This window comes from Scophthalmus maximus, chromosome 8 (genome assembly GCF_022379125.1).
Source record: "Scophthalmus maximus strain ysfricsl-2021 chromosome 8, ASM2237912v1, whole genome shotgun sequence".
Lineage (NCBI taxonomy): Eukaryota > Metazoa > Chordata > Actinopteri > Pleuronectiformes > Scophthalmidae > Scophthalmus > Scophthalmus maximus.
In genome coordinates, this window is record NC_061522.1 from 3137501 (window position 1) to 3152500 (window position 15000).

The 15000-nt window shown below is 49.1% G+C and overlaps 1 protein-coding gene across 5 annotated transcripts in view; it reads left to right on the forward strand.

Annotated features, from left to right (window-relative positions):
• mgat3b (beta-1,4-mannosyl-glycoprotein 4-beta-N-acetylglucosaminyltransferase b) overlaps positions 1 to 8691 on the forward strand; it is a 54378-nt gene extending 45687 nt beyond the window's left edge. For 4 of the 5 annotated variants that reach the window (XM_047333614.1, XM_047333615.1, XM_047333616.1 and 1 more), the window contains exons 2-5: positions 1507 to 1978; positions 3924 to 4591; positions 7045 to 7327; positions 7505 to 8691. In XM_047333614.1, coding sequence (XP_047189570.1) covers positions 1507 to 1978; positions 3924 to 4591; positions 7045 to 7327; positions 7505 to 8002 — 1921 coding nt within the window. In that variant the 3' untranslated portion in view covers positions 8003 to 8691. Of the gene's footprint in view, positions 1 to 625; positions 1421 to 1506; positions 1979 to 3923; positions 4592 to 7044; positions 7328 to 7504 lie in introns of those variants that run through there. The other variant, XM_047333618.1, reaches the window with a different exon arrangement.
• Positions 8692 to 15000: the final 6309 nt, after the last annotated feature.

Here is a 15000-nt window from a genome sequence, read left to right on the forward strand (position 1 = left end):
TCTTGACAGCCGCGCAAACCAGAGGGACCGTCAGCGCAGGCCGACACACACACACACACACACACACACACACACACACACACACACACACACACACACACTTGCTACAAGGTGGTAAAGGTGGTATCCGCCCGTCTATGCGCTTCTGCTCCGAATTTCTAACAGGTTCTACCTTGAGTCGTACCTCAACCCTCCCAAAAAAAAATTTCGTAGCAATTGGTTCTGTAGTTTGACGCAGGAACTTTAACCCGACAGACTGATTTTGTCTTTCCAGACTGAAGATTCTCTGTGGCATCCTAATATGTTAGGATGTTGCCGTGAACCTTGTCGAGCCTGTGGTCAATATATAACTCCTGCCTTTTCATTTCCTGCTTTCATAATTCGCTCCTCGGCTCCCACGCAGTGCCTCGGTCACTCTTCTCCTGCTTCTACTGGACGAGTACTTCTTCTGGACCCCCCCCCCCCCCCCATCCCCCCCCGCCTCTTCACAATCCTCCTTCCTCTTCATCTTTCATTTCATATCCAGTAATCGAGACCCTGTGGTTGGGGGTGGGTGGACGGGGAGGGGAGGGGGGGCCTGTGCTGAACAAGCAGATTCATGCGATGCATCGCTGGGAGGTCAGCTCTCTTTTCTTTTATTTCCCCTCCTCACCCCTCAGTGTTTTTAGTGGCCTTTTATTTATTCTCCTGCACGTTGTGCGCTTGATGTGTTCCGAGGTCCAACATTTTTCAAGACGGATTTGAGCGCAAAGAATAAATCTCGCCGCGTCAGCGCCAAGTGTCCCCATTCCGTGACTGCGAGGAACTGCCTGTGCTTGGCTCCAGAAAGGAAAAGGATATCCCACTCAGAAGCTCCGGACAGACGCTCACATTCAGATGCTTTTGAGTCCAATGTTATGCCTTCTTTTAATCTTTTCCTCTTTTTTTTTATAGTCACTGAGAGAATATGAAGATTAAATGGATCAGGCAGTTTTGTGCAAACAGGACCAGATTAGGATTATCTGTAATTACTTAGTGTCATGTTTTATTTTTAAGCATTATAATGATTCCTTCGTAATGAGTAATGTATAATGATGCAGTTCTTCTCCTCTTCCAATTCTTTCTTTCCTTTCTTGTCTTCTTTCAGTTTGGCCAGTTATTGTTTCTGGAACGTTTGCCTTTTTCAACATTTTGTATCCAATGGGATCGTGGGGAAACCTTTTAGTATTTCTGAGTTGTGAAACAGTGTTCCGCTGGCTACAGTTGTGTATCAGATTTATGTGCTCACAAATTTGCATTCCTATTCCACGATAGTTGTTACCTCAGCAATCCCGTTGACGTAAGGGTCAAAGGTATACATGCTCCTGTGATCTAGATACACAGTATACATGCTCCTGTGATCTAGCACACACCCACTCCTGAGAGCAGAGGACCCACGACTGTAAGTGGAAGTGGTGAAGGTGGAGCTCATCAGTCCGACTCATGTCTTCTTCATTCTGTCTCAACCCCCCCCTTGTCCATTTCCAGGATGAAAATGCGGCGGCACCGGGTGTTCTTGCTGTGCACGGTGGGCCTGTGCGTCATCTCCTTCCTCCACTACTACAAGGCCCTCCACTATGTCTCCCTGCTGCGTGAGCTCTCCGCCCCGTACCCCAACATCAAGTCCTTCATCATGGTCACCGGCTTCTTCTGGAGAGAGAAGGGCGCAGGCTCCACCCAGCTCAGTCCCGCCTCCCCCGAGGAGGCCCCCCCCTTACCTGCTCTCCGCCAGTCGGACACCAAAGCCAGAGGCGTGGCAGGTGCTTTGGGAGGAGGAGGCGGCGGCGGCGGAGGAGGAGGGGAAGGAAGGGGGTTGGGTCTGGGGATTGGGGGCGTCATGGTTGGAGGTGCTGGGATCATTGGCAGCGCAGGGCTGGAGGTGAGGCTGAGGGAGGATCCGGCAGCCCCTCACCCCTGGGAGAAACCCGAGGAGAACCAACAGGGAGAATCCCCGAATGAGGTAAACCTTTACTGTGTATATTTACTGTGTAATACATCAGCACTTGACTATATCTATCGAGCCACGTTGAAGCTGTATTTTGTGGCGTCATCATATTCGACTATGGCCTCTCAAAGACACTGTTTTAAGAAAAACGTTTCACTTTCAATTATAGTATTTACCGACAAGAAGTGGCAGCTTTTGTAAAGTAGTAAAACAGAAGTTTTACGTGGACATCATCAGTTGTGTAAGTTCTCGGGAAATCACAATTACACACCTGGACAAGTAGACCTGCAACAGTTAATCTATTAGCAATCGACTACTAAATTAATCCCCAGCTATTTTTGCTAATCGATTAATCAGTTCAAGTAGTTATTAAGAAAAAAAGTCTAAATTCTCTGATTTCAGCTTCTTAAATGTGAATATTTTCTGGTTTCTTTGCTCCTCTGTAACAGTGAACTAAATTTCTCTGATGTGTGTGGACAAAACAAAACATCATCTTGGGGGTGTGGGAAACACGATCGACATCTTTCACCATTTAATGACTCAAAAAACAAATCGATAGTGAAAATAATCATTATATGCAGCCGTAGATGCAAGTACGTCTTGTTCTTCGATTGGTTGTTTTTGGACTGCAGTATACAGTGGAGAATATAAAACACTCCTTACAACACATTATCTCAATTCTACAAGTTGGAAGGTTGTGTTTGTGATAATTTCGCAGCGTTGACAGTTTATTTATTTTTTATCTCCATGTAGAGCAAGTGAATGTGAGTGGGATGAAGCTGCTCGCTACTCATGTCAAGATACTGAGAGTGAAGGCAAAATAAATGAGGCCTGCAAAAGTGAAAAAACAGTGACCTACGCAAATTCTCTATAAATACCAAACAGCATTTACACAATATGCATTTACCATCCAACAAACCACTGGCCCTTCTTGTGTTATACATTGTTGTTTTAGTTAAAGGTGTGCACATCAGTTTGTTCTTTCTTCCGTCGGACAAGACCATACTTTGTCCAGGATTCACAGGAAGTCCCCCTCCACTCAAAAAAGTGTTTTTCTCTTCTGTCTCTGTCCCCTGAAATGTCTGACATTGACTGTAGGGACTTGTATCTGAGCAAATGTTGTCACTATACGACAGGTGTGTCAGCGGACAGTTAACGTTAGCGTAGCATCCACGAGAGCACGGCAGGTGTGTCAGCAGACAGTTAGCGTTAGCATCCACGAGAGGACGGCAGGTGTGTCAGCAGACAGTTAGCATCCACGAGAGGCGGCAAGTGTGTCAGCAGACAGTTAGCATCCACGAGAGGACGGCAGGTGTGTCAGCAGACAGTTAGCATTAGCAGTGAGCATCCACGAGAGGCGGCAGGTGTGTCAGCAGACAGTTAAGATATTAGGCATAGCAGATTATTTTTATATACTTTAAAACGTGACTGGAGGGGTTCTTTAAGGAGTCTTTGTTTGTTATCAAAACTGTAAACTTCATTTAGAAGAGTTGTTGAATTGTTTCAAAACGACATAAACATGTATTTTGACATTTTTAAATGACAGGAGAAAGTGTAAACACGAACTAGAAAAGTTACAAGTGATGTTCTCTTTGCGGCAGGATATTGTCACATTGCAATTGAGAATATAGACTGGTTTTGAACATGATTTATTAGATATAGGCAACATTCTTTGCAGAAGGAACTTTAACAAAATATAGGTTTGAGTCATGCCTAGATGGTGGCGTGTGTTGTTTAAGTTTTTAATTTCATGGCCCATAAGTTCAGGTCCATCCTGATGATACATTTTTGATGTTTTTTCCCGTTCATGTCACCTCGCTTCAGATTGTGTTCCCTTCATATCAATGTGTTTATTGGTGTGAAATAGAGTTAATCAATTTCAATAAAATATACAGATGGAAGGTATTCATTTTAAGTGGAAGCTTCCTCAACAGTATCCCACTTCTGTCTCTCTTCCCAGGAGAGAGCCGAGGACCATTTGAAGCCACTGAATCCCAACCACCAAGCTCAACCGGCTGGGCCTGACCTCCCTGATATCCCATTGGCCGGAAAAGGACATAGAGCGGTGCTCCTCAAGGATCAATTGCCGGACCCCTTAGAATCACTGGGAGACCTCCACACCCGCACACACCAGCTTCAAGAGGACAAAACACCTTACTTTGTCCGAACCAAGGCTGGGGCTCTTTGCTTTAGGCAGGGCACAGAGGTGGCTACCCCAAAGGAGTACTCTGGGAAATTAGGGGCTGCTGTGGGCAATGGAGCTGGGGAAGGTGCTCGGGCCGGGGCTGCTGGGCAACGGAAACTTCTGGAAGTCCAGCAGCAGCCCTCTATAGCGCCTAAACCCAAGACGAGGTCCAGGGGAAATGGGAAGCGGCTCGTCAAGTGTGTGTGTCGGCCGGGATGGCACGGACCTTACTGTGGCGTTCCCACCATGGTGTATCACTCCAATCTGCCGACCAAGGAGAGGCTGACACCCAGGGAGATCCCGCGGAGGGTGATCAACGCCATCAACGTTAACCACGAGTTTGACCTGCTCCACGTACGCTTTCGCGAACTTGCCCAAGCCGTTGATCTGTTCCTCGTATGTGAATCCAACTTTACTGCCTACGGCGAGAAACGGCCCCTAAGGTAAGACCCACGTTTCTGAACGGGTGTATGTGTGGAAATTATGCAAGCCCTGCCGTTAAGGTCAAGGTGTATTTAAGAATTTAATCCTCAGCTGAGCTGCTCTGTGGCCGTCAGCAGATGAGTCTTGTTGCACCTGGCAGGGCAGCATTGTAAAATGCAATGAGCCCTCAACAAAATTTTAGCCGGATTATGTATGAGACAATGGTTGGACAAGGGGTGGAGCACAGTGCAATCATTATAGAAGCAAAACCATGGTCTCACCTTACTAATGTTTTGTTTCAGATAAAGAATTAATTTGAGGTTCTCGTTTAAACTCCCCCTCCAGTCAAAAAAGTGTATATCTTCTGTTCCTGGCCTCCAAAATGTCTGACATTGACTTTAGGAACTTGTGTCTGAGCACATGTCGTCACTATGAGGGAGTTTTCACGTTCTTCTCCTGGAGGAGAAGATGTCTGTGCACTTCTCTGCAATTTGAAATTCAAACGGGTCCTTGAAAAGCTAGATTAAGTACGTCACAAATACATAAAAAAAAACAATCGCTGTTGAATATGCAAATGTGAGGCAAAGAAACCATAAACTCCCAGTGCAGCAGAGGCAGCACATCCACGAGTGGACGGCAGGTGTGGGCAGGGACAGTTAGCATTAGCAGTTGGCATTCCATGAGAGGACGGCAGGTGTGTCAGCAGATGGTTGGCGTTAGCATTAGCAGTAAGTATCCACAAGAGGACGGCAGGTGTGTCATCAGAGAGTTAGCCTCAGCATTACTAGTTAGCATACACGAGAGGATGGCAGGTGTCAGCAGACAGTTAGCATTAGCAGTTGGTGAAAGTTGTATGGCTGAATCTCTCCGATGTTGCCGCTAGCCATCTTGTTGTGCACATTCTTCCACGGGTCAACCTAGCGCGAGCAGCTGTGGTGGGCGGGGCCTGTGTTATTTGCATATCATGAATATTCATAGTCTCAGAAGTCCTCAATGAGGTAGAGAGAGTGGATGATTTCCAGCCCCATTTCAGAGGGTTTTTTAAAACTTTCTTTTGGGTCAACAATGTTAAACAAAATATTAGGCATAGCTGATTATTTTTGTATTCTTTAAAATGTGACTGGAGGGGTCCTTTAAACTTGAGGAATCTAATTCATCCTCTGTTTTCATAAATATTCATCAGATCAAAATTCAAAAAGTTAAGCAACTTCCCAACCCAAACTGTGACACTTCCCGATGTGGTTACTGTTTACAGCTCACAGTTTTTGTTCACAGCCAACATTCGCGCTTCTTGAGTGTCAGTGTGCTGCATAACAATAACAATGAACTTCGTGTGGCAATAACACGAATCGCCTCGGGAGCAATTTTACAGCCGATTATGACAAGCGCGACATGATTGACTCTGTGTGCAGCCTCGAACGGGGAGATTGGTGTGTTCAATCATTGGATGTGACACTGCATGAAAGTGGCTACATTTGATGAACATAGTCCTTCGCTATGCATATCAACAAGTTAATTGAGTTGTTCTCCGAGTCCGTTTTGTGTTTGGACAGGCGGTTTCTTTACTGAAAGGCACTGTTGGTCAAACAAAGACGTTGTTACCTTTCGTGTTCCATATTCAGCTTCTTGCCAATATGTTTGAAATGCTCACGACAGTTTGGATGCATCTTTTCTTTTCCTATGTATTGTACGGAAAGCAATTAATCTTTGAAACTTGCTTGACTTGTGTAATCCGTAGCAATAAAGATCATGTCTCCATTAGTTTTCGTCAAAGTCACATTAAGGCTTAACGACAAGGCAAATACTCCACTGAGTGTCCTTGTATAAAACACAGTTGTGTTGACATTTATTTAAACTACATGAAATGTGTGTTTCGTTGAGGCCCAACAATCCTGTTGAATGCACGTCTCACCTCGCAATACCTCACTGTCAGTCAGGGCATCCTCGTCTGCTCCCCAGTGCCATCAATGGTCAAAAAGGTTAAAGTGCAGATTCATTTGAACGGTTTGTGGTGCAATGAGAATGTGTCATCACACGAATAGAGCAAACACGTCATTCCATGCACTCGCGCAAGTTGAAATGTTTGAACTCGAGCGAAATGTTTGTGTGACGCGATGTCGCGAAAGCCAATTTACGCCGAGGTTAAACACAAATAAACCTGCGGCCAGAGGTCAAAAATCTCTGATTTCAGCTTCTTTAGTGTGAATATTTTCTGGTTTCTTTGCTCCTCTACCACAGTAAACTACACATCTCTGCTGTGTGTGGACAAAACATTATCTCGGGGTTTGGGAAACACAATCGAGAAAAGCACAAAATTTGTGCTAGTAACACTACTCATTTGGTGTGAACACACCCTAACACACAAAGTGATATGCCATGTTGTCAAGTCTATGGGCTAAAATCTACAAATCCATTGGTATGATCCTCTGAATATAGCACAATGCACATTCTAATAACGCTGTCATCTCCCCAGTTTCCTGCAGCGCCTCCTCAACGGTACGTATGACTACGTACGCCACAAGATCCTGTACGTGTTCCTCGACCACTTCCCGGAGGGCGGTCGGCAGGACGGCTGGATCGCCGATGACTACTTGCGTACCTTCCTGACGCACAACGGCATGTCCAGGGTGGTGGGCGCCAGGGCGGACGATGTCTTCGTCATCAACGACGCGGACGAAATCCCGGCGCGCGAGGGACTCCTTTTCCTCAAGCTGTTCGACGGCTGGACAGAACCGTTCGCCATCCACATGCGCAAGGTAGCAGCAATACGTCGGCTTGTTTGTAGATGAGGACGCTCAACTCTTTTTACGTTGGCGGCTGTGACGGATGAAAACTCTTTTCTCAGCTCACCATTAACGTCTTGTAAGCAGGAACAAATGTGCCATATTTCATGCCATCTATTTATAACTCCACTTTCCTCTCTCCACATCCAGTCACTGTATGGATTTTTCTGGAAGCAGTTCGGGTCTCTGGAGGTGGTGTCGGGTTGCACGGCGGGGATGCTCCGCGACGTCTACGACGGCGACGGTATCAAACTGCGCCGGCGGGAATACTACACCATGCCGGGCTTCCGCAAGTACGAGAACGACACGGGCCACATCCTGGTGCAGTGGTCGGTGGGCAGCCCCTTCCACTTTGCCGGGTGGCACTGCTCCTGGTGCTTCACGCCGGAGGGCATCTACTTCAAGCTGGTGTCGGCGCAGAACGGAGACTTCCCGCGCTGGGGCGACTACGAGGACAAGAGGGACCTCAACTACATCCGCGATCTGATCCGGACGGGGGGCTGGTTCGACGGCTCCCTGCAGGATTATCCGCCGGTGGACCCCAAAGAGCACATGTACGCCCCCAAGTACATGCTGGAGCACTATGACAGGTACCGCTACCTCCTAGAGAACCCTTACAACAAAGTGTCCAGACTGAGCGAGGGCTAGGAGGTCGGCCGGGCAAAAGACACGTGAATTAACTTGTAGGGCCTCAGCTGGGGCCTCGGCACTGAGTGTTGGGGAGGCAGGAGCAGTACTGACGAACTATATCTCTCATTGGAGAGATGCTACATGTATCCTCTCCGCCAGGCAGCACTGATCAAAATCTCTTAAAAATCATCTTTTGGGGGTCAAAAAAAAAAAAAAGGGAACACTGAATCACACCCACCATGGATTTATGGAGAGAGAGCGCGTATAAGGATACAACCACTGGATAAACAAAATCATAGATTTCCTCATTCCTCCCCTTTTGGGGGGAGGGGTCAAGCTATCTCTTCTTTTCTGTCTTTTTTAACCCACCCTCAAGTCCTCCCTCTTCTCGCCCCAATCTGATTGGACGCGCCTGAGAGAGAGGGGTCGCTCGGAAGACAGAATACAAGGGATATTTTTGCAGGCGCTCGAAACCTGTGGAGAGGAGAAACTTTGGGAGTGAGGGGGCTGGCTTTTGTTCCCGTCTGTGTTTACGAAAAAGGTTTTACGGACCGGCTGACGTTCCCACTTCACTGCTCCGCCTTCAGATCGTCTTCCTGTCATATTTCGGTGACCTCCTTGCAGGAACTGCTACACTCTTGTATGTCATATGTTTGTCTCGGGTCTCGGCAGAAGGTTATAAAAAAAATCGTATTTAAACCCCGAAACGGAATGACTCCATTCAGCTCAATGTATTCACACGTCCACCTGCACCTTAGACCAGCCTGAGAGGTTTAAAACAAGTGTGTGTCTGTCTGTCTGTGTGTGTGTGTTCATATCTTTATTTGAAGGTTTTTGGGGGGGGTGTGAAGGTGGGAGGGGATCAGTCGGCAGGGGGGAATAAAAAATCCGGGAGGAACGGGGGAAAAACAACAGCTCGCGTGAGATTCAAGGCAGGAAAGAACGGCGGATAATGCGGGAGGAAGCGAGCTGTGATGAAAAGGAGACGCTTTCAAAGTTCCCTTCCCCACAGCGTCTGCCGGTGCATGACGGATGTTTGCGGGATGAGTGTGCGCCCCCCCCCTCTAGCTCATAGCCCTGAATAAATCACGCTCTCGTCGGTGGCGTGGGAGAGACGGATGAGACTCCGCCGACGTTTTTTGTCCGATCGAGAGGAGCTCGGGGGGGGGGGGGAGATCACCCGTCGGTTTTCGTCTCGCTGTCTATCTGGAAGCGCCAGATTACTTTGTCTCCTTGGAAACTAAAGTATGTGTGAGAAGGGAGAAGGAAAGAATAAAGGGAGACGGGGACGATGGGTGTTGTTAAAGATGAGTGAGGGGGCGGGTCCACATCAGGCGAGAAGCTGCGGCGTTCAGACGAGGTCAGGGCCGACTTCAGGCCCCCCCCCCTCCCCCTCGGTTAAATGTTCCTCTTACTCCTCCGCCTTCAATCGCCCACTTGCTGAAACTGACTTCCTTTTTTTTCTTCTTTTTTTCTGTCTCTCTCCTGAAGTTTCTCTCTATTTCGTGCTGCGGTCTTTCGTTTTCTTTTTCATCCTTGGCGTGTGTTTTCTCTTTATCCTCATTAACGAGGCTTTTTCTTTTTTTTTTTACTTTTCCTATTCACACCCAACTTTGAAATGACTTCCTGCACTCTCATCACACACACACACACACACACACACACACACACACACACACACACACACACATATACACTGGCTCGCACACTCCGTTGTGGGTGTGTATCTATTTCCACTTAACCCTCACAACAATTCCCCACTTCCTCCACGGGGGTGTATTTATCTTCGCTCTGCCTCGTTTCGTCCCCCATCCCCCGTCTGTGCAGGACCGAGGGCAGCCGTTACCATAGCGATGCCTCTCTCCGCTGCCCACAGCTCACCGCCGTCGTCTGAAACATGTCGGCATGATGAGCGCTCCTGCCTCTTGTCCCCCCCCCCCCTCACACGCCTCCTGTTAGACGGCCGGCGATGTGGCCAGACGCCTGAATCCCCCTCTGAATCATCCGCAATTTTTGGGTTAGCATACTTCCCTCTGTGAGTGTGTGAGTGTGTGTGTGTGTGTGTGTGTGTGTGTGAGTGTGTGTGTTTGTGTGTGTGTGTGCGCGCTTGCTTGTCAAGGGCAAGGGGAATCACAGCAATGTTTACAACGCTGCGGGGAACGGTTCATGGAAGCTTAACGTGTAGCAGACGAGTTCTGATCAAAAACAGCAAACACAATGATTTTCATTTTTTCCTTCCTTGTAAATGCAGATTGGCCGCGTCCGCCATCTGCTCCTCCGACGCCCGTCTGGGCTTTTACCTCCGCTTCAGACCAGACACCTCGTTTTCAAGGTGAACGGCTCCTCGGGAGGAATCACGAGTGTTTGGAGGGAGCTGACTCGAGAAGGCGCCGAGGGGCGAAACGCCGCCGCCGCGGGGAATCTTTTTCAAAAACCACAAAAAGGCGAAGGGGTTGATGTCGTGACGTTGAATCAGAGGAACGTGCTCGAATACAACATGTATCATGAAGGTTTCTTGCATGAGGATCCAATCAGTAGCTGCAGCAGAACATTTCTCATATGTGGCCTCTTGTGTGTTTGTGTCCCTCTCATCGGTGGGGAAATCAGATTATAGCGGCAGTTGTGCCGGGGCGAGCGGCGGCGGCGAGCGGCGTGATCTGCTGCGGGCGGCAGCCGTTTGGTGTCGAAGCGCCAAACTTTTCAGTTCCTCCGAACCCAGAGGATCAGAGGAGCCAGCTGTAAATAGGATTCGACTTGAGACGACAAGGAAGCGCCGGCAAACCAATCAGGGATTCGATTTTGTACCTTTTTGAAAAGCTAATTCATTTAGTTATTTTGGGCAACTGTCCAAGCTGATTGATTTTTGTCTCTGACAAAAAAATACCAGCGATGAGCGTTTTTCTAATATCAAAACTGACCAAAGTACCTCATTTGATCAACAAAAGACACAAACCAAGTGTGTCCACTTCCCTCAGACCGCAACCATGGACACACACTCGCCGTGTCCGTCGGCCTGACAGAAAAAAACAAGGAGAGCATCCTCTTTTTGCGTCCTTAACAAAAACACCAAGAGCTCGGTGCTCTGTGGCTAAACGTCGCCCGGGACATGCGACCGCGGTGTCGGCGTGGGCTCAACGCCGTCAGGCGTCGGGGCGCGTGTTTGTGTTTAAGCTCTGCCAAGACGCATTCAAGCAGAGTTTACTCCGACCGCTCGGCCGTCGGGCTGCACATCTGGCGAACAGCGTGTGTGTGTGTGGGTGTGTGTGTGTGTGGGTGTATGTGTGTGTGTGTGCGTGCGTGCGTGCGTGCGTGTGTTTGCATATGACGGATGTTGTGCACATTTAAAATCAACTGTGTGTGTGTGTGTGTGTGTGTGTGTGTGTGTGTGTGTGTGTGTGTGTGTGTGTGTGTGTGTGTGTGTGTGTGTGTGTGTGTGTGTGTGTGTGTGTGTGTGTGTGTGTGTGTGTGTGTGTGTGTGTGTGTGTGTGTGTGTGTGTGTGTGTGAGAGCGTGTCAGTGACTCACAGCAGATAAGGGCGTCTGGCCCGTCGAAAGGCGATTCAGGGTTACTTCACTCAGACTGTTGCCCCCGCGATCTCCATGGCAACGAACCTCTGGAGGGCTTCCTGAGATCCCCGAGCAGCCTGAGGTCATCGGCCCACAATCGCACGCCCGGAGGACGAGCGGTGAGGGAGGACGATCGCAGGAACCATAGTTCAACACTTTTTCAGCGCGTGAATTCTGCTCAGCTCACACAACCTGCAACACGTCACGCTGCTCCGTCGCTCTCGGCAACTGTCACAGCGGCGAGAACAGTCGCACATGCAGGTGTTTCGCCATTGCCCAGCACAAACCACTCCTCCTTTTCTTCTTTTTTTTGCAGTTTGTTTGTGTTTTCCGTTGATTTGAGCGATTCATCGCAGCCAGCGGACAAGTTGGCAGGAGCGGGGAAACGCTTTTAACGGACGCCAGGAATAAAACGTGAATGGGAAAGGAAGACTTATTTATGTTGGCTTGAGCAAAGTCTGGAAGACATGGGGAAGAAAACAAGGGGGGAGAGAGAGAGAGAGAGAGAGAGAGAGAGACACCTCATCAAGGCTTGATGAGCGGTGACTCAACAGCCCCCCCCCCCCCGCCTCAAAAGATTTTTCCGGAAATAATCCCTCCGCTGGCCCGTTCCCGGTGTCGGACTGAAGCGAGGTCGTGACCCAGGTGAGAGGGCGCTCCGCCAAACGGTTCAGACTTTTCACTGTGATGAGGGGGAAGTCGATGGAAATAGAAATACGTCCAAAAGGAACCGAGCGGTTCATCGCCCGAAATCTATGAACCGGTTGTGAGCTGGTGTCTCTCTGCATGCGTCCAGACGGGCGGAGGCGCTGCGTCCTCCGCAGGTGTCGCAGCGCGTGTCGGTGGACGCGTCATGTGATTGCAGGGGCGCTGGACACGCGGCGCATGATCGGGTTCATCAGACCAGTGAGGCGATATTAACGTGTGGGAGGCGAAGCCTGTAAAACACAATCCAGCCCCAGAGCCGTCGTTCCATCAGCTTCCTCTCAGGCGCTTTCGCCCCAACGCTTCACATGCAATAAACTCGGCGGCCATGCTTCTGGAACGGGAAATAGAAGAAATAGATAAACTGTCGACTTCTGATGAGGCCCGTTGTTAATATTAGAAACGGGAAATCAAACATGGACGTTCAGAAGGTTGTTTCTATGAAGAGATGTTAACTTTTTTCCCCCTCTGTGCCGGTTTTTTCTGCCTCCCCCGAACGTACATTCTCAACAAACGGGATCAATTATTGAGTTACAAAGGGTCGTCGCAGTGATTCGCGAGCTGCATTTGCGTAAAAAACTCGAGGGGCCCGGGAGAGACGGATGAAAAAGAATAGGAGGTCGGAAGAGACGTCCTCACTGGGCCTCGCGCCTCGTGAGGACGGTTTGTTCGACCCCCCCCCCCCAAAAAAACTGATCAACTGATCTCAACGCATCAAATCATTGATTCATCTATCCCAACACCAGACAGATTTAAAGACACAGAGTCCCATTTATTATTGGTCCACTCCTCCTCTCACCACACACACACACACACACGTCTGTAGCCTTCATCAGGTGTGTGTGTGTGTGTGTGTGTGTGTGTGTGTGTGTGTGTGTGTGTGTGTGTGTGTGTGTGTGTGTGTGTGTGTGTGTGTGTGTGTGTGTGTGTGTGTGTGTGTCATGTCGTACAGATGTGTTTCTGAAGGACCGTGTTGCCCCTCCACCATCACCGCCTCTCCCCCTCTGTTGTTGTGCTTGCAGAGCAGCTGACTGGCAGCAGCCCCCCCCCCCGCCCCCCCCAGTGGCCTCCACCAATTGATCTTTTCCAAGAGAGACCTGAAAGAGCTCCAAAAAGATATCGTGATGTCATCAAAAGGTTCAGAACAGCTCCGGAAAATCCAAGGTGGAGAGTGAACCTCTGGGTGAACCGAACCCTTTTTGAGGCGTTTAAAGGCGTCGGAAGGTTCCAACAGGAAGTCTCACTGTGTGGGTTTCCCATTCCTTTTGTTTATGGCGTCTGCAACGAGTAAATCAATCGGGGCGCAGTTCAGTTCAGTTCAGTTCAGTTCTGTTCAGAAGAAGAACGCGCCTAAGTTGCATGGAAAAATCGTTTTGCCCTCTCCCACGTGGAACCGGGGCTTCGTCTCCGCAGAGCGACGCACCGCGTTAAACCGGCGGTTGTGAAATAGGAAACAGTGGAAACTCTTGTTGTAATAACGGCCGGGGAAATTCCACCTCCTGTAAACACGTCCCCCCCCCCCGTCCCCCCCACGCTTTGTCTGGTGAAGGTGTTTTCTTGTGACGGCTCTTGGAAGCACGTGCGTCGTAAACACGCCGAGGAACAGATTGTTGGCTCTCGGGCGGTTTGACGTCCATGTGTTGTGACGGGCGCAGATCTAAGGGAAAAAAAAAAAAAAAGGTGAAAGTCGCCGAGACAGATGGACGCAGCGACGCGAGCGGAACCGGCCGGCGCCTGGCTGCACGCCACGCGCCGTCAGAAACCGGAGGGAAGGTGACTGTGGACGCTTCTTCTGGGAAATCGTACAGCTCCTGAAAAACTGGCTCCATTGTTTTTTTTCTCCGCAACTATCAAATATTCATGACAATAAGCAACAAACACAATGGACAGAACATGCCTTTTGAAGGGACTTGCTCATGAAGAATTTAAAGGGCGGTACTGAGGCGTTGGAAGGAAGGTGAGCGCATCAACGACGGTATATAAAGATGGACGACGCGTCTCCACTTCCCCCCACTGTAGGAGAGTGACACGCAATCTCGACCAATCGCGAGTCAGTCTCGGCCGTCGATCGTGACTTTTCTTCATTTGTTGCATCGAATAACTCTTGACCTATACTGCAGCCAGCCACGGGGGGGCGACGGAGATGTTTCGTCCTCACATTTGAGAGCCTTTGCGTCGTCCGTCTTTAGATACGGTTTAGTACAACGGATCCGCGGCATGAATTATCATTTTTTCCACACTTATATTTTTGTGTTTGGATCTTCTCGTCTAACTCTCGGCAAGAAAGCGAGTAAACCTTTTTTTTTTCAGGATGTCAAACTCAGAAACTCTTACTCTTCTGCACCGGGACTGTGTGCGTGGCCCAACAACCCAACAACCCCTTGACCACTTTGAACAATTACTGATTTTAATAAAAACCGAGCCAAGTCTTTATTTGAACAGAAGAAGAACGTAACACCACCTTCTTCCGGTGAAGCCCCCTGCCCCATAATCAGAGCAGTAAGAAGTAAGAGCTCGGAGACTGACAGCGAAAAAATAAGCCCAACTGTTCCCAGTTCTCTGGCAGAAGGAGAGCTTCAGACGTACGGCAACTCATGAGGAGTTGCCCAAACCCCACCACGGCTCTCAGATCCCCGCGGCCGGCTTCCAAAACATCCCTCGAAAGAGGAAGACGGCTGGAGCGGCAAATCAATGGCCATTGTTCTGGAATGAGATGTTCAGGCGGCCGAGTAAGAGCGTGCGTTC